Here is a 24,495-nt window from a genome sequence, read left to right as displayed (position 1 = left end):
GGAAGATAAATTGAGAACAAAAATGCGCCAGATGCAAACATATTATTTGTAAGGTACTCTGCAAATAAATATCTTGCATGGATAAGCTCTATAGTTGAGTTCCTTACATATATTGGAACTCGACTTATCAGCAAATCCTTAAGACAAACACCTTTCATTGTGGCTTTACATCATTTTATATTGCTACTTTGCATTAAATTTATATTGTTAATTAAGAGCCAAGGTGGCGCAGTGGTTAAATGCAGCACTGCAGGCTACTGCTAGATCAGCAGGTCAGCGGTTCAAATCTCACCGGCTCAGGGTTGACTCAGCCTTCCATCCTTCCGAGGTGGGTAAAATGAGGACCCAGATTGTTGGGGGCAATATGCTGACTCTCTGTAAACCGCTTAGAGAGGCCTGAAAGGCCTATGAAGCGGTATATAAGTCTACTGCTATTGCTATTGCTATTGCTATTGCTATTGTTAATATAAGCATTGCGAAGATATAAAAACTCAAGCATGGATATAAGTCCTGCTAAAATTTACTTCAATAAATCATAAGTGAAGCACATAAAATTTTTTTTTTTAAAAATATTACTCACCCGTTATTTTAACTCCATCTTTGGTTTCGATGGGAACACCAACACCAAACTCGTTTTCTCCAGAGACTCTGAAGTAATACATTCCGCCTTCTTGTAGATTGGCAACTTTGTAGGAAAGACGATGGCAATTGTTGGTTACAGTGACCCAGGCTTTCTTGCTTGCTTCTCGTTTTTCAATGTGGTAATTCTTCACAGGAGCCCCTCCATCATTCTCTGGAGCTTCCCAAGATAACACAGCAGATTCTTTTGTTACATCTTTTACAATGATATTAGATGGAGGTCCTGGTGAATCAAGGACTTTAACAATTAATGTCAAACTAGCTGTGTTTACAATGTTTTGTAAAGTCAGAGTATACTTTCCAGAATCATTTCGTGTTGCCTTCTCCACAGTCAGCGAGGTGCGGTTATCTGAGGAGTCAATATTTGCTCGTGTGCGGAGATCCGTATCTGGCTTACTCCATAGCACGTTAGGGATAGGTTTTCCTCTGAAAGGCACAGTCATTGTAAATGATTCACCTGCTTTCACAACTAATGTCTTTCTCATTTCATTATCAATATCAAAAACAGGTTCTTCTTCTCTTTCCTTTGCTACTTGAGGTTCTGAGGCATCACTTGGATCACTAGCGCCAATTTTGTTCACAGATCTTACTCTGAAAACATATTCTGCTCCCGCTGTAAGACCCATTACAGTATATTCTGTTCCTCTTAAGCTTTGAATAGCAGTTGACCAATCAGTTTCACTAGTTAGCTTGTATTCAACGGTGTATCCAATAATAGGACCTCCCCCATCAAACAATGGTTTTGTCCATCCAATTGTTATATGAGATCTTGTATGGTCCATTATCTTAGGCCGAGATGGTGGTGATGGTTGGAAAACTGGATCTTCTGCTTTTATTAGTGGTGAAGGATCACTAGGAAGACTAAGGCCTGCGGCATTTTCTGCATATACTCTATATTCATATTCACATCCTTCCCGAAGGCCTGAAGATTTTATTCTGAGATCATAAACTGGCTTTTTATGTATACGTATCCACCGTAAACTGTTTTTCTCACGCCTCTCAATCACATAACCAGAAATTTCATTTCCTCCATCACTGTCAGGTCTTGCCCAGCAAAGAGTCATGGATTCCTTTGTCACATTGGTAACCTCTAAAGATTTAGGAGGTGTTGGAACGGTGAAAGGATCCAGGGCCTTGACAGCCTCACTTTCTAAGGGCTCACCAACACCGTATTTATTTACACCCATCACTCTGAAAATATATTCATTTCCTCTAAGTAGTTTCGCCACTTTGCAGGAAGTTGTTGGGAGTTCTGCTTCACAAAGAGTCCATGCAAGCCTACTGGTCTCACGTTTTTCCACAATGTAATAGTCAATCTCTGCCCCTCCATTTTCTTGAGGTGGTCCCCATGACAGATAACATTTCTCAGCAGTCAGGCCTTTGATTTGTAGTGGGGCTGCTGGTGGACCTGGCCTGTCAAGTACTTTGCAGTTAACTGCTAACGATCTTGTTCCAGCAACATTTTGTAATGTCAACACATACTGCCCCGAATCCCGTCGAATGCAATCTTTAACAGTGATCGCTGTAGCATGATCTGTGGAGACTATTTCGACTCTTGCCTTTTCTTCAATGTCTTTGCCATCCTTTGTCCATGAAACTATTGGCAAGGGTCGTCCTGCAATGTCAGAATTGATTTTTAAAATCTCTCCAGCTTTAATAACAATTTCTCTGAATTTGGCATCCATCATAATTCTTGGAGCTTCTATGTCATCCTTTACAGTAACTGGCCCAGTGGAGTCAGAGGGTTCACTAAATTGGTCAGCAGCATTCCTGGCAATAACACGGAATTCGTAGCGCTGGTCTTCAGTAAGCCCGGTCACATCAAAGTAAGTTTCCTGTACATTGGTGAAACTGCACTTCAGCCAACGACCATCTGGAAGCTCTTTCCGCTCAACAATGTAGCCTGTAATCTTAGCACCGCCATCATATACTGGCTTGGTCCATGATAGTGAGACACATGTCCTTGTAATATTGGTCACTTCGGGTTGGCCAGGTGGATCACATGGATCCCTTGCTGCCACTGGTTCACATGATTTGCTACATTTGCCAATTCCTACAATGTTTTCAGCGTACACACGATATTCATACATCAGGCCTTCGTCAAGACCTGTGACCTTCATCTGAGTATCACTTATAAGGATTTTATTAACTTTAGTCCAAAGGATGCTGCTTCGTTCTTTACGTTCAAGATGATAACCAAGGACTCTGCTACCTCCGTCATTAACTGGTTCCTGCCAACTTACAACCATGAAGGTTTTGGTTGCATGTACAACCCGAGGAGTACCAGGTGGACCAGGTAGGTTAAATGGATACTCTGCCACAACAGGGGCAGTTTCAACATAAGTGCTCTTGCCATAGCGATTTTCTGCGGAAACACGGAATTGATATTCTGATCCAGTGGTTAAGCGAATTATTTTAATTGAAGTTCGTGCAACTGCTGCAGATACTATGCTCCATGTTGTTGTTGTAGTTTCTCTTTTCTCTACAATGTAATTATTAATTTGACAGCCACCATCATATTCAGGGGGTTCCCAAGATATGGATATATTATCCACACTGACATTATCAATACGCAATGAGGTTGGAGGTCCTGGTCTATCAAGAACAATTACATGGATTAAAGCTGTTGTAGAGCCAGCGCTGCTTGAAACATTTAATTCATATTTTCCTACATCTTCTCTAGAAGCTTCTTTGATGACTAGCGATGTGGATGTTTTTGAAGTGTGGACATTCACTCTCGTTGTCTCTCTTAAAGGCATGCCATCCTTTTTCCAGCTGGCAGATGGTACTGGCCTTCCTCTAATGGGTACATCAATCTTAAGATCTTCGCCAGCTTTAACACTGAATGTATTGAAAAGGAGCTCAACAGAAGGCTGGATTTCAATGTCTTTTGCAACCACTGGAACTCCAAGTTGTCTTGGATCACTCTTCCCCTTTTCATTTATAGCACAGACACGGAAAGTATATTCTTCTCCCATACTTAATCCAGATATCGTTGCGTCTAATGTTTTAACTTGGGTACAGGTGCTCCATTTTTCACTCCCTTTAGTTTGCATTTCTACTACATAGCCAGTTATTTTACTGCCACCATCACTCTCTGGTTTCTCCCATTTAATAGTGGCACTGTGACGAGTAACATCAACAAGAGTTACCTTTCCAGGTGGATAGGGTGGTTCAGAAACCTTAACTGGCTCAGATGTTTCTGCTGGCAAACCAATTCCATATTCATTTGCAGCTAAGACCCGGAAGTAGTAGCTGCATCCTTCCTGTAGCTGTTCGATTCTAAAGACATTTTTGTTGCAATTACTTGTGATAGTGGCATACGCTTTTCTGGTTGTTTCACGTTTTTCAATTATATAGTTTGTTATTTTAGCTCCACCATCAATAAGAGGAGGCTCCCAAGCTAATGTCACTAAATCTTTCTTTACTTCTCTGACGGTCAGATTTACAGGTGCACTTGGTGTATCAAGTACTCTCACATTAACAAATGCTGATTTCTTGCCACTGTTGTTTTCCAAAGTCAGGTTATATTTTCCACTGTCAAATCTATTTACATTGTCAATTACTAACATTGTATAAGAACTGGTTACTTCAATCTGAGCTCTGTCACTCATGGTGCCTTCTGCTTTTTCCCATTTCACTTCTGGCTCTGGCCTTCCTTTAATTGTGACAAACAAACGTAATGTGCCACTAGCACGCACTGTGACAACTTTTCTGAGATCTGCGTCAAGTTCTATTTCAGGAGGTTCCATTTTTTCAGCCGCAACAACACTACCAGGGATAGTGGCTGGTTCCCCAACTCCTTCAGAATTCATAGCACAGATGCGGAAGTTATACTCGCTATTTTCTTTAAGTTTTGTTACTGTGAATTGTCTTCCTTGTAAACCTGATGGGGATGTACAAGTTGTCCATTCATCAGCAGTAGCTTCCTTAAATTCTACAATATATCCTTTGACAGGAGCACCACCATCATAAGTAGGTTTGCCCCATGCAAGGGACACAGATGATCTGGAGGTATCTGTTACCTTTGGATTGTTTGGTGGGCCTGGTGGATATATTGCCTCACAAGCACGGTAGAAAATTGATGGTTCACTGGGCTCACCAACACCAGCAGCGTTTTCGGCAGAAGCTCTAAATTCATAGAAATGACCATCCGTCAGTCCAGTTACTCTCAATCTTAAGTCTGTCAGTCTAGTTTTATTGCACTTGGTCCACCTAATGCCATCTTTGTCTCGCTTTTCTAGTATGTAACCTTCAATTTCAGCTCCGCCATTGTCAGTTGGGCGGCACCAAGTTACAATCATAGAATCTTTCGTGATTGAAGAAGCTTCGGGTGTTGAAGGAGGACCTGGAGGCTTATATGGATTGCATGCCAACACAGGTTCGGATTCTAGAGGGTCACCAATTCCATATTTATTAACAGCCATTACACGGAAAATGTATTCATTGCCTGTAAGAAGTTTGGTTACTTTGTGATTCAGAGCTTGAACATCAGATGATACTTGTGTCCATGAAAGCCGGCTTGTCTCTCTCTTTTCTATAATGTAATGCGAAATGCTGGCACCTCCATCTTGTAAAGGTGGTCCCCATGCAAGGTAACATTTTTCTGCTGTCACACCTGTAACTTTCAAAGGTCCTTCTGGGGGTCCAGGTCTGTCAAGCACTTTTACAGTGATTGGTATTGATTTTGTGCCACCAACATTAGTCAGTGTAAGTGTGTAATGGCCTCCATCTAATCTGACACAATCTTTGACCGTGAGAGTTGTTCTTTCAATTGTAGACTTAATTTCCATTCTCGCAGTTGCTTCTTCAAATTCTTTCCCATCTTTTGACCACTTAACATCAGGAATAGGTTTTCCGTGGATGTCAGCCTCAAGAGCAAATGTTTCTCCTGCACGAACAACAATGAGATCTTTGTACTTAGGATCCATTGAAGCTCTCGGTGCTTCTATTGCGTCTCTAGCAATAATTGGCCCTGTGCTTTCAGAGGGCTCACTTAAGCTGCCAGCTGCATTCCTTGCAATTACTCTGAATTCATATCTTTGGTCTTCTACAAGGCCACTTACTGTAAACTCAGTTTCTATTACATTTGTAAAACTGGCCTTCATCCAACGGCCATCAGGTAGTTCTTTCTTTTCCACAGTGTATCCAGTTATTCTGCTACCACCGTCATATTCAGGTTTTTTCCATTTTAGTGTCACATAATTTCTAGTGATAACAATGGCATCTGGACGGCCTGGTGGGTCACAAGCATCCCGAGCAACATACAGTTCAGAACATTTGCTAACCTTGCCTACTCCAACAATGTTTTCAGCGGAAACTCTGAATTCGTATTCAAGACCTTCTTCAAGACCTTCTGTTTTATATTTTGTGTCGTGGATGAGGGTCTTATTTAGCTTTGTCCAAAGAATGCTGTTTTTATCTTTACGTTCTAGATGATATCCAAGAACTTTGCTTCCTCCATCGTTAACTGGTTCATGCCACTGTACAATCATGAGGTCTTTGGTGGCTGTAGTGACAAAGGGGGTACCTGGTGGCCCTGGTACTTTGTATGGATATTGTACAAGAACTGGCTTAGAATCTAACGCAGCGCTCTTTCCGTATCGATTTTCAGCACTAATTCTAAATTGGTATTCAGATCCTGTTTTAAGTTTGGTTACTTTAATAGTTGTCCTTGCGACCATTGCGGATACCATTTGCCAAACAGTGGTTGTAGTGTCACGTTTCTCGACAATGTAGTTAGATATCTGACAGCCACCTGTATATGCTGGTGGTTCCCATGAGAGGACTACAAAGTTTGAACTAACTTCATCAAAACGGACAGGACCTTGGGGCGGGCCAGGCTTTTCTAGCACAATGATACTAAGATGCTCTGTTGCTGTGCCTGCGGTGTTGGTTGCTGTGACAGTATATTTTCCAAAATCATCCTTGTTGCTTTCTTTAATAAGCAATGTAGTTGAAGTTGCTGTATCTTCAACATGTAATCTGGTTGTCTGTTTCAGAGGCTGGCCATCTTTCTCCCAAGTAATAGTAGGCTTTGGTCGAGCTATAAAGGGAATTTCTACTTTAAGATCTTCTCCAGCTTGTACAGTATACGTATTGAACATCAATTTGAAACTGGGCTGAATTGTCTGATCTTTGGCAATCACAGGAACTGCCAGTGGCTTAGGATCACTTTTGCCTTTTTCATTGTATGCCATGACACGGAAGTGATATTCCTGTCCAGAAATTAAACCAGATACAACGACATTGCAGACTTTGGTTTCGGTAACAACAGCCCATTTATCAGATCCTTTTGACTGCATTTCAACAATGTAGCCCAAAATCCTGCTGCCACCATCGTGTTCAGGCTTCTCCCACATAAATGATGCACTTCTCTGTGTCACATCAGTGAGTGTCACTTTTCCAGGGGATAGAGGTGGCTCGGCTGCTTTTGAAGCATCAGCAGTTTCCGCTGGACTACCAATTCCAAATTCATTTTCAGCCATAACTCTGAAATAATAAATGCTTCCTTCTGTAAGGTTTTCAACTCTAAAGCTTGTTTTGCTGCACTTGGCACTCACATTTGCATATGCTTTTCTGGTTGACTCACGTTTATCGATGACATAGTTCTTTATCTTTGCTCCACCATCATTAGCTGGAGGTTCCCATGTCAATACAGCACAGTCTTTTCTTATTTCTTTGACAACTAAGTTTTGTGGTGGTCCTGGTGTGTCCAGTACTTTAACTGTAACAAAGGCAGACTTTGAACCACTGCTATTCTCTAGTTTAAGTATATACTTCCCAGCATCATTTCTATCACAATAATCAATTGATAGCTGCGTGTAATTTAGTCCTTTTTCAATTTGAACTTTATCTGTAAATTCCCCTTCTTCCCGAGACCATGTGATTTCAGGGGTGGGGCGTCCTTTAAATGGTATATTGATCCTGACAGAGCTACCAGCTCTGACGACAATTCCCTTCCTTAATTCTGAGTCTATATCAAGTTCAGGAGCTTCAAGTTTATCTTCTGGTTTAATTGTACCAGGGATTGCTGCAGGCTCACCTACTCCAATTTTGTTGAGAGCACACACCCTTAGCTTGTATTCTTGATGTTCTATGAGTTTTTTGATCTCGAAACGATTCACTCTCAGACCAGTCTGTGGAGTAACCATTGCCCATTCTTCTTCATCAGCTTTGCAGATTTCTACAATATATCCCAGGATTTCACATCCACCATCATAAATAGGTTTACCCCACGCAGCTGTGATTGAATTCTTGGTTGTATCAACAACATGGGCATTAGTGGGTGGACCAGGCTTGAACGTAGGGTCACATGCTTTCCAGTATGGAGTAACTTGACTTGGCTCACCAATTCCAGCTATATTTTCAGCAGATACTCTAAATTCATATTCATGATCTTCATTTAGTCCTGTGACTCTTAATCGTAAATCTGTAATTCGACGTTTATTACATTTCACCCATCTAATACCAGTTCTATCTCTTTTTTCTACAATGTAGCCAATGATTTCACTGCCACCATCACTAGCTGGACGATGCCAGGAGACTGTCATAGAATCCTTTGTAACATTGGTAACTTCAAGGTTTATTGGTGGACCAGGAGCAACAAATGGGCTTTTCATAAGTACGGGTGCAGATTCCAAAGGCTCGCCAACTCCATATTTATTAACTGCCATTATGCGGAATATATACTCGTTGCCTTCCAGAAGTTTTGTTACCTTTAGCATTGTGGCTACAGCATCAGATGCAACAACTGTCCAAGCAAGACGGCTAGTTTCTCTCTTCTCAATGATGTAGTGGGAAATATCACTGCCACCATCATGGATTGGTGGGGCCCATGCCAAGGAACACTTTTCAGAAGTAACGCCAGAAATCTGAATACTCTCTGGAGGCCCTGGCCTATCTAGTACTTTTACTGTTATAGGTACTGATTTTGTTCCTGCAACATTGGTTGCCTGCAAAATAAACTGCCCACCATCAACACGTATAGCATCTTTCACAGTAATCAGAGCTTTGAAGTCTGTATTCCTTATTTCATACCGAGCAGTATCTTCAAGGACTTTATCTCCTTTCAGCCACATACTAGTAGGAATTGGCTTTCCATGTATGTCAGCTTCAAGTTTGAAAGTTTCACCGGCATTTACAACAATAGCATCTTTGTATTTTGGATCCATGGAAATTCTTGGAAGTTCAACTTCATCTTTTGCTGTGATAGGTCCTGTGCTGTCAGAAGGTTTGCTTACTGCTCCAGCAGCATTCCTTGCGATTACTCTAAATTCATATCGTTGGTCTTCAGTAAGACCTGTCACAGTAAACTGAGTTTCAGTGATATTGGTAAAGCTTGCTTTCATCCAACGACCATCAGGTAAGTCTCGTTTTTCTACTACATAGCCTGTTATTTTGCTGCCACCATCATATTCTGGCTTTGTCCACTGCAGAGTGATGGCACTTCTTGTGACAACAATAGCTTCAGGACAACCTGGTGGGTCACAGGCATCGCGTGCTACATAGCATTCTGAAACTTTGCTTGCTTTGCCTACGCCAACAATATTTTCTGCAGAAACTCTAAATTCATATTCAATGTTTTCTTCAAGATTAGATGTTTTATAATGTGTATCTTGAATAATAGTTTTGTTTACTTTTGTCCACAGAATGCTGTTTCTTTCCTTTCGTTCAAGATGATAACCTAGAATTCTACTTCCACCGTCATTAATGGGTTCGTGCCATTGCACAATCATAGAGTCTTTTGTAGCTATTGTCACAAATGGTGTTCCAGGGGGGCCTGGTTCTTTGTAAGGATATTGAGCAATCACCGGTTCAGATTCCAGGGCAAAGCTCTGTCCATATCTATTTTCTGCAAATATTCTAAATTGATATTCTGAGCCTGTTTTCAGCTTAGTCACCTTCAGAGTAGTTCTTGCAACAGTAGCTGAAACTACTTCCCATGAAGTTGTGGTTGTATCTCTCTTATGAACAATATAATTAGTAACCTGGCAACCACCTGTATATACTGGGGGATTCCATGATATTGTGACACTTTCAGCACTAATATCTTCAAATTTAACTGGGCCTTTAGGAGGATCTGGTTTATCGAGTGTTATAATTTCAATGGATGCAGATTTTTGTCCAACCACATTAGCAACTGCAATTTCATAACTTCCATTGTCCTCTTTATTTGTTTCTTTAATATTTAGAACTGTAAGATTAGGTGAGTCAATTACATTTACTCTGGTTGTCTGTTTCAATGTAATGCCATCTTTAGTCCAAGAAACAGTAGGCTTAGGTCGACCAAATATTGGTACTTCGATCTTTAGATCATGTCCTACTTGTATACTGTAACTGTGGAATGCTGGTCTGACATCTGGTCCAATAACAAGATCTTTAGCGGTTACTGGTACTGCAAGTGATCGTGGATCACTCCTGCCCTTTTCATTTACAGCCATCACTCTGAAGAGATAATCTTCTCCTTGGGTTAGGTTAGTAATAACGGCTTCAAGAACTTTAACACGTGTGCACTCTGACCATTTATCACTACCCTTCACTTGCATTTCTACAATGTACTGTAAGATTTTACTTCCACCGTCATGTTCAGGCTTTGCCCAGCTCAACGAAACGCTGTTTCTCGTAACATCAACCACGGTTATTTTTCCTGGAGGTTGAGGAACTTCAGCCACCTTAATTGGATCACTTGTTTCAGCAGGCAGGCCAATTCCATATTCATTCTCTCCAGAAACTCTGAAATAATAATAACAACCCTCTTGGAGCGGTTCGATTTTCCAGGATGTTTTATGGCAGTTTGTTACAACAGCTGCATAGGATTTTCTTGTGGCTTCACGCTTTTCAATAATATAATTTTTAACTTTAGCTCCACCATCTATCACTGGAGGCTCCCATGAAATTGTAACAGAGTCTTTGGTAATTTCCTTGATTTTCAGATTAACAGGAGGACCTGGAGTATCCAAGACTCTTACACTGACAAAGGCAGATTTTGTTCCACTACTATTTTCTAAAGTAAGAGTGTACTTTCCAGAGTCAAATCTATTCACATTATCGAGAACAAGTGAGGTGAAGCTGCTGGTACTGTCAATAATAGCTGCTTCTCTGATATCCCCATCTACTTTACTCCATTTTACTTCAGGTGTTGGGCGGCCTCTGATAGGAACAAAGAGTCTTAATGAGCAACCAGCTCTTACATTGATCACTTTTCTCAATTCTAAGTCAAGGTCAAGATCTGGAGCTTCCAATTTTTCTTCAACAAGGATGATTCCAGGAACATCAGCATGCTCTCCTACTCCTGCTTTATTAACAGCACAAATTCGGAATTTGTACTCATGTTTTTCCAACAATTTTTCTACTTCCATATTTGTTTTCTTAATTCCAGTGGGTGGTGTACAAATAGACCACTCACCAACACTTACATCACATGCTTCAACAATGTATCCTTGAATTTCAGAGCCACCGTCATAGATTGGTTTGCCCCAAGATAGGAAAACGGAAGATCTTGTAACATCTATCGCTTTGGGATTATTGGGTGGACCTGGTTTATATATAGGGTCACAAGCTTTATAGTAGATAGAAGGTGGACTGGGCTCACTGAGACCAGCTGCATTTTCAGCAGAGACTCTATATTCATAGTCATGATTTTCCAGAAGTCCTGTGACTCGATATCGAAGTTCACTGACCAAACGCTTGTTGCATCTTGTCCACCGAATGCCTTCTCTGTCACGTTTTTCTAGCACATAACCCAAAATTTCACTGCCTCCATCAGAAACTGGTCTATCCCATACAACAATCATAGAATCCTTGGTAACAGCTGAAACCTCTGGAGCCTTTGGTGGAAGTGGTACCACAAAGGGATTTTTTGCAATTACAGACTCAGATTCAAGAGGTTCGCCAACCCCATATTTATTGACAGCCATGATACGGAAAATATATTCATTGCCTTCCAAGAGTTTAGTAACTTTGCAACTAAGAGTTTGCACATTGGCATCAACCAAAGTCCAAACTAAGCGACTTGTTTCTCTTCTTTCAACAACATAATGTGAAATGTCACTGCCTCCATCCTGCAGTGGGGGTTTCCATGATAGCATGCATTTTTCAGCAGTTGTCCCTGTTATAACAACAGGCCCTTCAGGGGGGCCAGGTCTGTCAAGGACTTTGACATGAACAGAAGCAGTTTTTTCGCCTGCAACATTCTTCACCAACAATATATAATGTCCACTGTCAACACGAACAGCTTCCTTCACGCTTAGGCTTGTGGCAAAGTCCGTACTTTTTATATCCAAACGTGCTGTGTTTGTTAGTTCCTTGTCACCTTTCAGCCACTGAATAGAAGGCAGGGGTTTGCCATAAACATCAGCGTCAATCTTAAATGATTCAGTAGCATGCACTGTAAGTGTTTCTTTGAACTTGGGATCCATACTTATACGAGGTGGTTCTACTTCATCTCTCACTGTGATAGCCCCAGAACTTTCAGAGGGCTCACTGAATACACCTGCTGCATTACGTGCAATCACACGGAACTCATACCTTTGATTCTCAACCAGGCCAGTTACTGCAAATTGAGTCTCAATGACGTTAGTAAAACTTGCTTTCATCCAGCGGCCTTCAGGTAATTCTTTCTTTTCAACAATGTAGCCTGTGATCTTGCTTCCACCATCATACGCTGGTTTCTTCCATTGAAGAGTAACAGAATTTCTTGTGACAATTATGGGTTCTGGGCGGCCGGGTGGATCACAAGGATCATGAGCTGTGTAACATTCTGAACATTTGCTTGCCTTTCCAATGCCAACAATATTTTCTGCATAAACTCTGAATTCATATTCAAGTCCCTCTTCCAGTCCAGTTGTTTTAAATTTAGTGTCAGGAATTGCCATTTTGTTCAACTTAACCCATAAGATGCTGTTTCTTTCTTTGCGCTCCAAATGATAGCCAATGATTCGGCTGCCACCATCACTGACTGGCTCATTCCAATGTACTATCATAGTATCTCTGGAGACTTCTGGTACATATGGAGTTCCAGGTGGGCCAGGTAGTTTGTATGGATATTGGGCAACCACAGGCTCTGATGTGAGATACGTACTCTTTCCATATCTGTTTTCAGCAGCAATTCTGAATTGATATTCGGTTCCGGTCTTTAATCTACCCACTTTTAGAGTTGTTCGTGCAACAGTTGCCGAAACAATCTGCCAAACAGTAGTAGATGTATCACGTTTTTCTACAATGTAATTGTTGATGGAACTGCCACCATCATATTTGGGTGGCTCCCAAGAAATGGTTATACTATCTGCAGTTATTTCATCCATCTTCACTGGTCCAGTGGGTGGCCCTGGCTTATCGAGGACAATAATACTAAGAATTTCGGTTGCTTCTCCTGCAGTATTTGTAAGTTTTACCAAATATTGTCCAACATCTTCTTTACATGCTTCCTTTATTGTTAGCACTGTGTTGTTGTCTGTATTTTCTTCATTTACTCTAGTAGTTTGCCTTAGTGGCACATTATCCTTAAGCCATGTTACAGTTGGTTTGGGTCGACCAACAAAAGGAACATCAACCTTTAAGTCTTCACCTGCTAGTACACTGAATGTGGTAAACAAGAGTTTGAATGCTGGAGGTATCACAAGATCTTTTGCAATGACAGGTACACTGAGTTGCCGAGGATCACTGATTCCTTTTTCATTTTGTGCTGAAACACGGAAGGAATATTCTTCTCCTTGGATCAATCCTTTTATAGTAGCTTCAGTAACTTTAACAGTGGCACAAGTGGCCCACCTGTCACTGCCTTTGCTTTGCATTTCTACAATGTAGCCCAAAATTCTGCTTCCTCCATCATGCTCAGGTTTTTCCCAACTCAAAGACACACTGTTCCTTGTCACATCTAACAAAGTTATTTTTCCTGGAGGTAGAGGCCTCTCAGACACTTTAACCGATTCTGATGTTTCAACAGGAAGACCTATTCCATATTCATTTTCAGCTAGAACTCTGAAGTAATAGCTGCAACCTTCTTGTAGCATGTCCACTTTCCAGGTGGTCTTGTGGCAATTGGCCATAACAGTAGAGTATGCCTTTCTTGTTGCTTCACGTTTTTCAACAATATAATTCTTTATTTTAGAGCCACCATCTATGAGGGGAGGTTCCCAGGTGAGCGTGACAGATGACATGGTGATCTCTTTTATTTTCAGATTCTGTGGGGCACCAGGTGTATCAAGGACTCTTACAATTACAAATGCTGATTTGCTACCTGAATTGTTTTCTATAGTCAATATATATTTGCCACTGTCAAATCTATTCACATTTCCCACCGTCAGTAAAGTGTAAGAACTTGTGGATTCAATTGTGGCTTTGTCTAAAGATTCTCCATGTTCTCGTGACCATTTTACTTCAGGTGCTGGTCTTCCTTTAATCGGAACAAAAAGTCTCAAAGTACAACAAGCCCGAAGAGTCACAATTTTACGCAGCTCTGCATCCAGTTCAATCTCAGGGGGAAGCATTCGTTCTTCAGCTTTTGGTGTCCCTGGGACAAGAGCAGGCTCACCAATGCCTTCAGAATTCATGGCAAAAATTCTGATTTTATACTCCTGGTTTTCTTTTAGATTAGTGATGGTATATGATGTGGCTTTTAAACCTGCTGGTGGTGTTACAATTTTCCATTCATCTTCATCAGGTAATGCTGTTTCAACCATGTATCCAGTAATTTCTGAGCCACCATCATATAAGGGTTTATTCCAAGCAATTGTAATTGATGACTTGCTTGTATCTAAGACACGGGGATTACCAGGTGGACCAGGTTTGAAAAGAGTGTCACAAGCTTTGTAGAATGGGCTACTAGGACTTGGCTCACTTACACCAGCAGCATTTTCAGCCTTTATTCGATATTCATACTCATGGCCTTCTGTGAGTCCAGAAACTTTGTAACGCAAATCTGTCACAACCCGCTTATTACATTTCACCCAGCGTAATCCAGCTCTGTCACGACGTTCTACAATGTAATTGGTTATAGGACTTCCTCCATCTGAATCGGGATGTCCCCAGCAAACAATCATAGAATCTTTGGTAATAGCTGTAACTTCAGGTGTCTTGGGAGGATCGGGTACTACGTAAGGATTCACTGCTAGGACAGGCTCTGATTCTAGAGCTTCACCAACTCCATACTTATTAACAGCCATTACTCGGAACACATATTCATTGCCTTTCAATAGCTTTGTGACCTTCAGTTTTGTTACAGGAACTTCTGTGGCTACAGACGTCCACGCCAATCTACTTGTTTCACGTTTTTCAACAACATAGTGATCAATACTGGCACCTCCATCATCTAAAGGTGGGAGCCATGACAGGACACATTTGTCTATGGTAACATCAGACACCAACAAAGGTGCCTGTGGGGGACCAGGCCTGTCTAGAACTTTGACGTTGAAAATGTGCTTCGCAAAGCCCCCTGGGTTGGATGCTGTAAGTGTATATGCACCACCATCCCGTCTTGTGGAGTCCTTATTGGTAAGAACTGTAGAGAAATCTGCTATTTTAATTTCCAATTTTGCTGTATCCTCAAGTTCCTTGTCTTGTTTTGTCCATGTTAGAGTTGGCGGAGGTCGACCTGCAACATCTGCTTCAAGTTTGAAAATTTCACCTGCTTTTACTACTAGAGTGTCTTTGTATTTAGCATCAACCATTATCCTTGGCGCCTCGATTTCATCTCTGCATGTTATTGCATCAGATGGCTCAGAAGGCTGGCTAACGGCGCCGGCAGCATTTCTAGCGATGACACGGAATTCATAAGCAGCATCTTCAGTAAGCCCACTCACAGTGAATTCGGTTTCTAATATATTGCTAAAGTTTGCTTTTAGCCATCGGCCATTTGGAAGATCTCGTTTTTCAACTGTGTAGCCAGTTATCTTAAAGCCTCCATTATATTCGGGTTTTCTCCACTTTAGCGCTACTGCATGTCTTGTGATGTTTAGAGGAATTGGCTTTCCAGGAGGATCAATAGGATCGAGAGCAAGGGTTGGCTCAGATGGCTTGCTTGGTTTACTTTTACCTGCCAGGTTTTCTGCAATGACTCTGAATTCATATGCAATGCCATCCATCAGCCCACTTGATTTGAAGGTGTTGCCCGATATTAAGGCTTTGCTGACAGTCTGCCAAAGAATGCTATTCCGCTCTTTTCTTTCAATGTGATATCCCAGAATTGGACTTCCACCGTCTGTAAGGGGTTCGTGCCAGCTAATGCTGATTGAATCTTTTGTGACTGCAATGACTTGAGGAGTGCCTGGAGGTCCAGGAACTTTAAAAGGATAGCTAGCAATTACATTCTCTGAACTGATAGCCGGACCTGAGCCGTACCTGTTCTGAGCTTTAACACGGAATTGGTACTCAGTTCCAGTAGTCAGGTGAGCTGCTTTGTAGGTGGTACGTATAACAGTGGTTGCTAACTCAGCCCAGGAGGTACTGTCAGTTTTGCGCATTTCTACAACATAGTTGCTAATTGGAACCCCTCCATCATTTAGTGGAGGCTCCCATGAAAAGGTGACAAAATCAGATGAAACTTCTTCAAATTTAATTGGTCCAGTGGGTGGTCCAGGAACATCATGCACGTGAACAGTTAGAACATCACTAACTTCACCGACAATGTTTTTAGCAGAGACTGGATATCTGCCACTGTCATTTCTGGTGCATTCATTAATGTTCAAAATGGTTGCAGTGGCCGTATTTTCATAGTTGATCCTTTGTGTTTGCTTGAGCAATTGATCTTCCTTTTTCCAGGTAATCGTTGGTCTGGGGCGACCAAGAACAGGAATCTCAACTTTGATATTGTCACCAGCTCTGGCGATTATGGTTTTCTGATAGATACCACGCAAATCAAACTCAGGAAGCATCATTTGTTCTTTAACAACAATTGGCCTGCTTTCTCTTGGATCACTTCTGCCAGCACTGTTAACTGCCATAACTTGGAAAGTATATTCTTCACTTTCAGTTAGATTCTTTACCACACATTCTAATGTTTTCACTGTAGTAATGTGTGTCCACTGAGTTGAACCCCTTTTCTGGGCTTCAATTACGTAGCCAGTAATTTTGCTACCACCGTCATGTTCTGGTTTTGGCCAAGCAAGGCTGACTGAGTTCCTTGTGATATCCATAATATTAAGGCTGTCTGGAGGAGATGGCGCTTCTGTTGCTCTTACAGGTTCAGGAGTTTCAGCAGGTTCACCGATTCCAAATTCATTTTCAGCAAATACTCTGAAGTAATATTCACAGCCTTCAGCCAAACCAGGAATCCTAAGGGAACATTTGGTGCATTTGGTTGTGATAGTTGAATACGACTTCCGTGTTGATTCCCGTTTTTCTACTATATAATTTGTTATACGTGAACCTCCATCAATTAGAGGCATGTCCCAATGGAGAGTAATGCTATCTTTAGATATGTCTCGGGCCTTCAGATTTATTGGTGGCCCTGGTGTATCCAAAACTTTTACATTTACAAAGCCAGTCTTTTTGCCAGCAGCATTTTCAAGGGTCATCAGATATTTTCCTGCATCGTATCTATTACATTCTGTGATAATGAGGAGAGTGAATGAATCCGTATTTTCAATATTGGCCCGTGCTTTAAGTGGGATGTCATCTTTGGTCCATGTGATTTCAGGAGTCGGGCGTCCTTTAATCGGAACAAATACCCTAATGCTCAATCCGGCTCTGACCACAAGAGTTTTTCTCAGTTCAGCATCTAATTCAAAATCAGGAGCCGCTTCACGTTCTCTGATTTCAACATTTGGAATTAATGCTGGTTCGCCCACGCCAACAGCATTGATAGCGCTTATTCTGAAATTGTATTTGGCTCCTGTGTGGAGATTAGCAACCACAAATTGTGTGATTCTTAGAGCGGTTCCTGTGGTATCTTTCACCCACGTTTCTTCTCCTTCTTTTTGGTGCTCCACAATGTAGCCAATAATGTCAAGTCCACCATCATAATGAGGTTTCCCCCATGCTAAGCTAGCGCTTGTTTTTGTTGTATCAGTTACTCGTGGATTTGATGGAGGTCCTGGTGGATCTATAATAATGAAAAAGAAGAAGCTTAGATTAGAATCCCTTTATAGGCAATCGTGCTATTAATGCAAGGAGGATGGAAGAATTTCTCAAAGTACAAGAATTATACTAACATGCAGCATCTTTTGTTAGCACTGGTTGAGAAATATCACTTGGTGGTCCAATTCCTGCTCTGTTTTCTGCGCTGACACGGAATTCATATTCATTTCCTTCTAGTAGTCCAGTTACTTTGCATCTAAGATCTGACACCGGTTTCTTTGAAACTCTAATCCATCTCACACCTTTCTTTTCTCTTCTTTCCAGATGGTAACCTGTTATCTCGCTGCCACCATCATCTATTGGCCTCTTCCAGCTCACTGTCACAGCATTTTTGGTTACATTTGATATTTCTGGTTTTCCAGGAGGACCAGGAGGGCCTAGGGAAAGAAAGAAAAAGATGTTGAAAAAAATATGAACATTTTTTATACAGATTGCAGTAAATTTATTATATAACTTATTGGTCACTTTTGCTTACCAAATCTGTCCACCATTTTAACTGGCTCTGACTGAGATGGTTCTCCTTTTCCATACTGGTTCACAGCTGAGACACGGAATAGGTATTCATTTCCTTGAATAAGTTTAGAAACAACGTGTCTACAAGACTGGATGTCTTCAGCAACCTGAGTCCATAGCAACCGGCTAGTTTCTCTCTTTTCAAGCACATAAGACTTGATTGGGGATCCACCATCTTCTGTAGGAGGTGTCCACGTGAGAGTAGCTTTTTCAGCAGAGACATTACTGACTTCAATTGGTCCAGGGGGACCTGGTACATCTAAGACTTTCACATGCACATGTTCTTGTTTAGTGCCAAAAGGATTAGTTGCCGTGATTGTATATTCACCGGAATCTTTTCTAGCAGCATACTTGAGAGTAAGGGCAGAAGAAGTTGGCGTTGATTCAATATGAACAGTCTCCGAAGGTTTAAAGTCTTTTCCTGCTTTTGACCAGACTGAAGTTGGAAGTGGTTTGCCTCGAATACTTATAGCAGACATTGCAATGGTGTCTCCTGCTTTCACAGTTAGGCCATCCTTGATAGTTGGATCAATAACAATAGTTGGTGCCTCTGTAACAAAAAAAAGTTCAGGAAATGAGGATGAGAACATTTTAAAATTAATTGAATAAGATGTGATATCAATGTATATATGGAAAACATACCATACTCATCCTTGCATGTAATGGCTCCTGTAGATTCAGATGGTGGGCTAATGGCTCCAGCAGTATTCTTTGCTCTAATTCTGAAGTCATATTTTGAGCCTTCATAAAGATCAGTTACTGTAAATGCACATTCAGGAACATTGACATGATTTGCTTTCATCCAGGTTTTGGAAGGTAGGTCACGCTTCTCCACTATGTAGCCAATTAATTTGTGTCCGCCATCATATTTGGGTTCTGTCCAGACCAAAGTTACTGAGTTTCGAGTTACACTGATAGCTTCAGGTTTCCCAGGAGGATCTGAAAATAATAGCAACAGAATACAGGAGTAGCAACATGGATATTACCATTTCTAATTAGAGAAAGAGATAGATAGATAGATAGATAGATAGATAGATAGATAGATAGATAGATAGATGATAGACAGAGAGATGATAGACAGAGAGATGATAGACAGAGAGATGATAGACAGATAAGAAGGGGGCAGAGAGAGAAAGATATGAAAAAAAATAACTTACCAATTGGATCAAGAGCCACAATTGGTTCAGATGGTAGACTTGGTTTCCCAACCCCAGCTAGATTTATTGCCATTACTCTGAATTCATATTCTAAGCCTTCAGTTAGTCCTGTCACTCTAAAGTCTTTCATTCTTAGAGGAGTCTTGTTTGCTCGCTTCCACAAAATGCTGTTTCTTTCTTTGAATTCGAGGTGGTAGCCTACCAAGAAACAAACGGACATTGCTTATTATTGTAATAGTATAAGTACCAATGAACTGATAAAAATCAGTATTTTTCTTATAGCATCCTTTACATTTCTAATCTTTAGGCAGTTTAGCCATTTGCATCTAAAATTCTGGATAAACTTTCTTAATTTTCCTCTGAAATACCTGTCTTATTGCCATAAATTACCTGGCAAGTTGTTACTTGCAAGTTGTATTCATTTATTTACATGCATTTAAAATGATGCAGAATCTGATTAAATAATATTTCATTCTAAATATAAGAACTATTGTTATCCATTGCCAGCATTTTCTTTTTTTCAGTTACCTAGTGTGCTCAAAACTATGAAGAGGGAAAAGGTGAGTTAATTAAAATGTGTCTCAGGGACTAAACTTTGGGGAAAGTTTAGGTAAAATGTATCTCAAAAGGTATACCTGTTATTGGTGAGCCACCTGTCTTCTTAGGGTCTGTCCATGTCAGAGATGCAGAATCATGCCTAACCTCAACAATTTTGGGTGGTGGTGGAGCATCAGGAACATCTAGAAAATGTGAAAAATTAGACTCAATCACACAAAGATGCAGTGGAAGTGCCACCTTGCCTATAAATGACTACAGAGCAACTTCATTACTTACCAAATGGATGCCTTGCAACTATAGATTCAGATATTAGACCTTCACCTACACCGTATTTATTTTCAGCACTGATTCTGAAGGAATATTCAGAGCCTTCATGAAGTCTTGTAACTCTGTAGGTGGTTTTCTGCACAGCCGAAGCACAGGTCACCCATTTATTGTTCACATTGTCTCTCTTTTCGAGGATGTAGTTCGTGATTTCCGACCCGCCATCATCTTTGGGAGGACCCCATTTTAATGTCATAGCATCGGCTGTCACTTCTTCAAATTTCACAGGGCCGGTTGGAATTCCAGGTTTACCAACCACTTTGACAGAAATCATGCCTTCTTTAGTACCGGCAACATTCTTCAGTGTAATTGTATATTTTCCAGCATCATCTTTATGGCAGTCACGAACAAGGAGGGTAGTGTTAACTGCGGTTGCTTCAAAGGCCACTCTTCCCGTCTGGGTTAGAGGAAGGTCTTCTCCTTTCCTCCATGTCACGGTTGGTACTGGCTTCCCTTTAATTGGGATTTTCAGACGGAAAGAGCTTCCTTCTCTAGCCAAATAGCACAAGCCTGGGAGGTCTCTTAAATCAAGATCAGGTGCCACTATAAACCAAAGAAAGCAAATAATTACAAGTTCAGTTCAGACAATAGAATAGCTTCCCTTCCTTTTTGCTTTATTTGTTTATTTTAACAATCCTTCAATCCCTTGCATCGGGGTGGAGTCAGGGTGATTAAATGAAGCTAAGCGTTTACTGGCCAGATGCCCTTCCTGATGCCTATTTGTAGCTTGCAGTATATATTTTCTCTTTGTGCCTAGAGAGAGAAATATCTGCAGCTACCTAGGATCGAACTCATAGCCTCCTGATTATGATGCGAGAGCTCCACGTCTAGGCCACCACACCGCTCCCTATTGCTCTTCAATAAATAAGTGAAAAGGAGGAATTCTCTATAGTTTTGTTACTTTTGCTGTAAAACATATTGGCATGAAAGGTCCTTTCTTTACTAAACACAAGCTCACAAGCACCATATGTATGATAAACGAATGGCTGTAGGTATCTACTCACCAATATCATCTCTTGCCAGCACGGTAATTTCATTTGGTGTCCCGTACCCAGCTTCATTCTGTGCTCTCACTCTGAAAAGGTATTCTTTTCCTTCTTTCAAGTCTTTTGCTGAATAGTGAAGATTCATAGATCTCATAACTTCTTGCCACTGGTTTTCACCAGTCAGGAGCTCAACAATATATGCATTAATACGACTTCCGCCATCACTTATAGGCTTTTTCCAATTTAAATTACAGGATGACTTTGTGACTTGTGGAGCTTTTAAGTCCACAACAGGTCCAGGTGTTTCTGATTGAAACAAGAAATATATGTATATATTTAAAAAGGCTCTAAATAAAATTGGAAACTTTAAGAGACAAGAGATCTTTAATAATTGAGGAAGAGAAGAATGATCTTACCTGAAGCTTTGACAGCATCACGAGTTTCGCAGGGGTCACCTATGCCATATTCATTTTCAGCAAAAACTCTAAAGAAATAGGATTTGCCTTCTTCTAAGTTAGAAATCCTAAAACTAGTCTTTGGACATTCGGTAGCCACCGTAGACCACGATTTTCTTTCTGCATCACGTTTTTCAACCACGTAGTTCTTCACTGGGCTGCCACCATCTATTAGAGGAGGCTCCCACGAGATGTAAGCAGAATCTTTAGATGCTTCTTTTACAATCAGATTAATAGGGGGACCAGGAGTATCTGCATTAAAACAAGCGGACAACAACAACAATTATTGACCAAAATATACAATACTTTTGCATATAAAGTCAGAAGAATTTGTGACTTAGAAACTATTGGGTTTTGAAAAGATACATGTGTTTAGACAGATAAACAGTTGGCACTCACCAAGCACTTTGACTACAATGGTATATGACTTTTTGCCACAGCTGTTCTCTAAATGCAAGACATATTTCCCAGCATCGTATTTATTGACATTTTCACAACGCAGGAAAGTATCAAAATCAGTTGTTTTGATGTCCATTCCTGCCCGGTCTCTTATGTTGGCATCCACTTTAGTCCAGAAAATCTTTGGAGGTGGTCGTCCTCTTACTGGCACATAAATCCTCATTGTGACTCCAGCACGTAATACTAGAACTTTCCTCAATTCAGCATCAAGTTCTCCTTCAGGTGGAACTGCATTTCAAAATAGAAGATTACAAAAAATATCAACCGTTTGAACGAAGACTGGAAAATATAAAATGAATGAGGTAAGACGGATTAAAAATAGCAAAATGATGGTTAGGAAGTACAAAGAGAAAAGTCTTCTCAAAGGTCTTTCAAACTTCCCTTCAAAGTTTCAAACAGCATGCTATTTAACCAAAGCAGAGAGAAGCTTCTCGCAATATGGCAAGTGGTTAAACTGCAATATTGCAGGCTGACTCTGCCCATAGCCAGGAGTTCAATCCTGACTGGCTCAAGCTTGACTCAGCCTTCCATCCTTCTGAGGTCAGTAAAATGTGGACCCAGATTGTTTGGGGCAATATGCTGACATTTGTAAACTGTTGAGACACTGCTGTAAAGCACCATGAAGCAGTGTATGTCTAAGTGCTATTGCTATTTTATATTCTATTTCTTACTTCCTTCCGTATAGAATCTTGAATTAAGCATACCTCTCATCACTCCAGGCTTCCAATCAAATTGGGATATACCAGTGGTTCGCAATGTGGGGTCCACATTCCATGGGGGGGGGATTTGATCTTTAATGCAGGCAATTTGAACCTTGTTTAAACCAAGTTAACGACATTTTAGCCTTCCTCCGCGTTAGTAGAGTTCACTTCTTGAGTAATGTAAGCATTATATGTCACAGGGGGGGCATCAGGATTTTTAAAATGCTTAGGCCAAAAAAAGGTTGGGACCCACTGGGATATACACATGCTACAGTGTTGCTGTCTAGGTATTTTCCATGATGAATACTATGTTTTATACTAAAAAATATTTTGTCATTCTTTAATCCCACCTTCATTATTTTTAAAAATAACTCGGGGTGGCAAACATAGCTAATACTTCTTCCTCTTTCTATTTTCCCCACAATAGCAATCCTTGAGGTGAGTTTAGGTGAGAGAGATTGACCCAAGATCATCCAGCTGGCTTTCATACCTAAAGTGGGACCTTTAGTCTCCTGGTTTTTAGCTTAACGTTTTAACAACTAGTCCAAGCTGCTTCTTGGAACTCTTCTGTGTATCATTCAGAAAGGGGGAAAAAGTTTCCTTAAAGTAGAAGGGCGAACAATGTTTTCAGTAAGCAAAAATACCGATATTATTATGGTTGGCATGAAAAGTAGAAAGTTTTCCGTTTAACAATATTTTTAGGAACAGAGAGGCGTGGATTGTTTCATCATTGTTGGGAACTGAAAGACAAGGGTTTCTATAACAGTTCACATGAATTCACCGGTTGAGCCTCTCGTCCTGGATTAAAATGATCAATTCAGTTTTTTTTCAAAGTACTCACTTAGAATATCCTTGGCAAGGTGCTTATCGGGTACATCGCTTGGGTCACTGTAGCCAATCTTATTGACCGCATAAATGCGGAACTGATATTCTGTGTTCTCTGTAAGTCCGGTTACTACATAACGTGTATCAGGCAAATTCTTTGGCAAATTGCATCGGACCCAGTTGTCTGTGTCAACTCGTTTCACTTCAACAAGGTAGCCAATAATGGGGCTTCCACCATCATATGCTGGTTTGCCCCAAGACAGGCTGATAGAGCTACGTGTAGTATCCACAACTTTTGGGAATGCTGGGGGCCCAGGAGGATCTGGGAATAAAAACAAAAGCACAGTTGTAAATATGGCAGAAACATCTGGACCTAGCAATAAAAAATAATAATGCGTGGGCACGTGCGTGCACATGTGTGCACCTGTCAACTTACACTGAGGATCACGAGCATATGCTGCCTTAGATGCTCCACTTGGTTTGCCTGGTCCAGCTTTATTGAAGGCAATTACTCTATATTCGTATTCTGTTCCTTCTTGGAGTCCAGTAGCCTTTATTGTTCTTTCAATGACTGGCTTTCTATTCACTTTTGTCCAGTTAAGAGCTTTTGTTTCACGTTTCTCAACAATATATCCAGTTATAAGGGAGCCACCATCATCAGCAGGCGGTTTCCAGCTGACAGTCATGAAGTCCTTTGTTATGTTACTAATTATTGGTGGATCACAAGGCCCGGGTACATCTAAAAATAAATTGAAGTGCACTTAAGCAATTGTTAAGCTATAACTCTGTAACAATCGGACTG

The 24,495-nt window shown here is 40.8% G+C and overlaps 1 protein-coding gene across 1 annotated transcript in view; it reads right to left on the bottom strand.

The window, feature by feature from the left end:
* The window catches only part of TTN (titin), a 310,344-nt gene that overhangs the window by 31,539 nt on the left and 254,310 nt on the right, over nucleotides 1-24,495 (bottom strand). The window contains exons 283-294 of the mRNA XM_087705592.1: nucleotides 24,130-24,432; nucleotides 23,710-24,015; nucleotides 22,108-22,395; nucleotides 21,670-21,960; nucleotides 21,272-21,559; nucleotides 20,220-20,810; nucleotides 20,021-20,125; nucleotides 19,386-19,583; nucleotides 18,871-19,167; nucleotides 18,191-18,778; nucleotides 17,790-18,092; nucleotides 581-17,680 (exon numbers count right to left, since the gene is read on the bottom strand). Coding sequence (XP_087561718.1) covers nucleotides 581-17,680; nucleotides 17,790-18,092; nucleotides 18,191-18,778; nucleotides 18,871-19,167; nucleotides 19,386-19,583; nucleotides 20,021-20,125; nucleotides 20,220-20,810; nucleotides 21,272-21,559; nucleotides 21,670-21,960; nucleotides 22,108-22,395; nucleotides 23,710-24,015; nucleotides 24,130-24,432 — 20,658 coding nt within the window. The remainder of the gene's footprint in view (nucleotides 1-580; nucleotides 17,681-17,789; nucleotides 18,093-18,190; nucleotides 18,779-18,870; nucleotides 19,168-19,385; nucleotides 19,584-20,020; nucleotides 20,126-20,219; nucleotides 20,811-21,271; nucleotides 21,560-21,669; nucleotides 21,961-22,107; nucleotides 22,396-23,709; nucleotides 24,016-24,129; nucleotides 24,433-24,495) is intronic.

The sequence above is a fragment of the Thamnophis sirtalis genome, unplaced genomic scaffold (genome assembly GCF_051295495.1).
Source record: "Thamnophis sirtalis isolate CommonGarterSnake01/CBP01778 unplaced genomic scaffold, rThaSir2_p1.2 scaffold_1, whole genome shotgun sequence".
NCBI lineage: Eukaryota > Metazoa > Chordata > Lepidosauria > Squamata > Natricidae > Thamnophis > Thamnophis sirtalis.
Note: the sequence above shows the minus strand (reverse complement) of the source record. Positions and strands in the feature narration are given on the sequence as shown.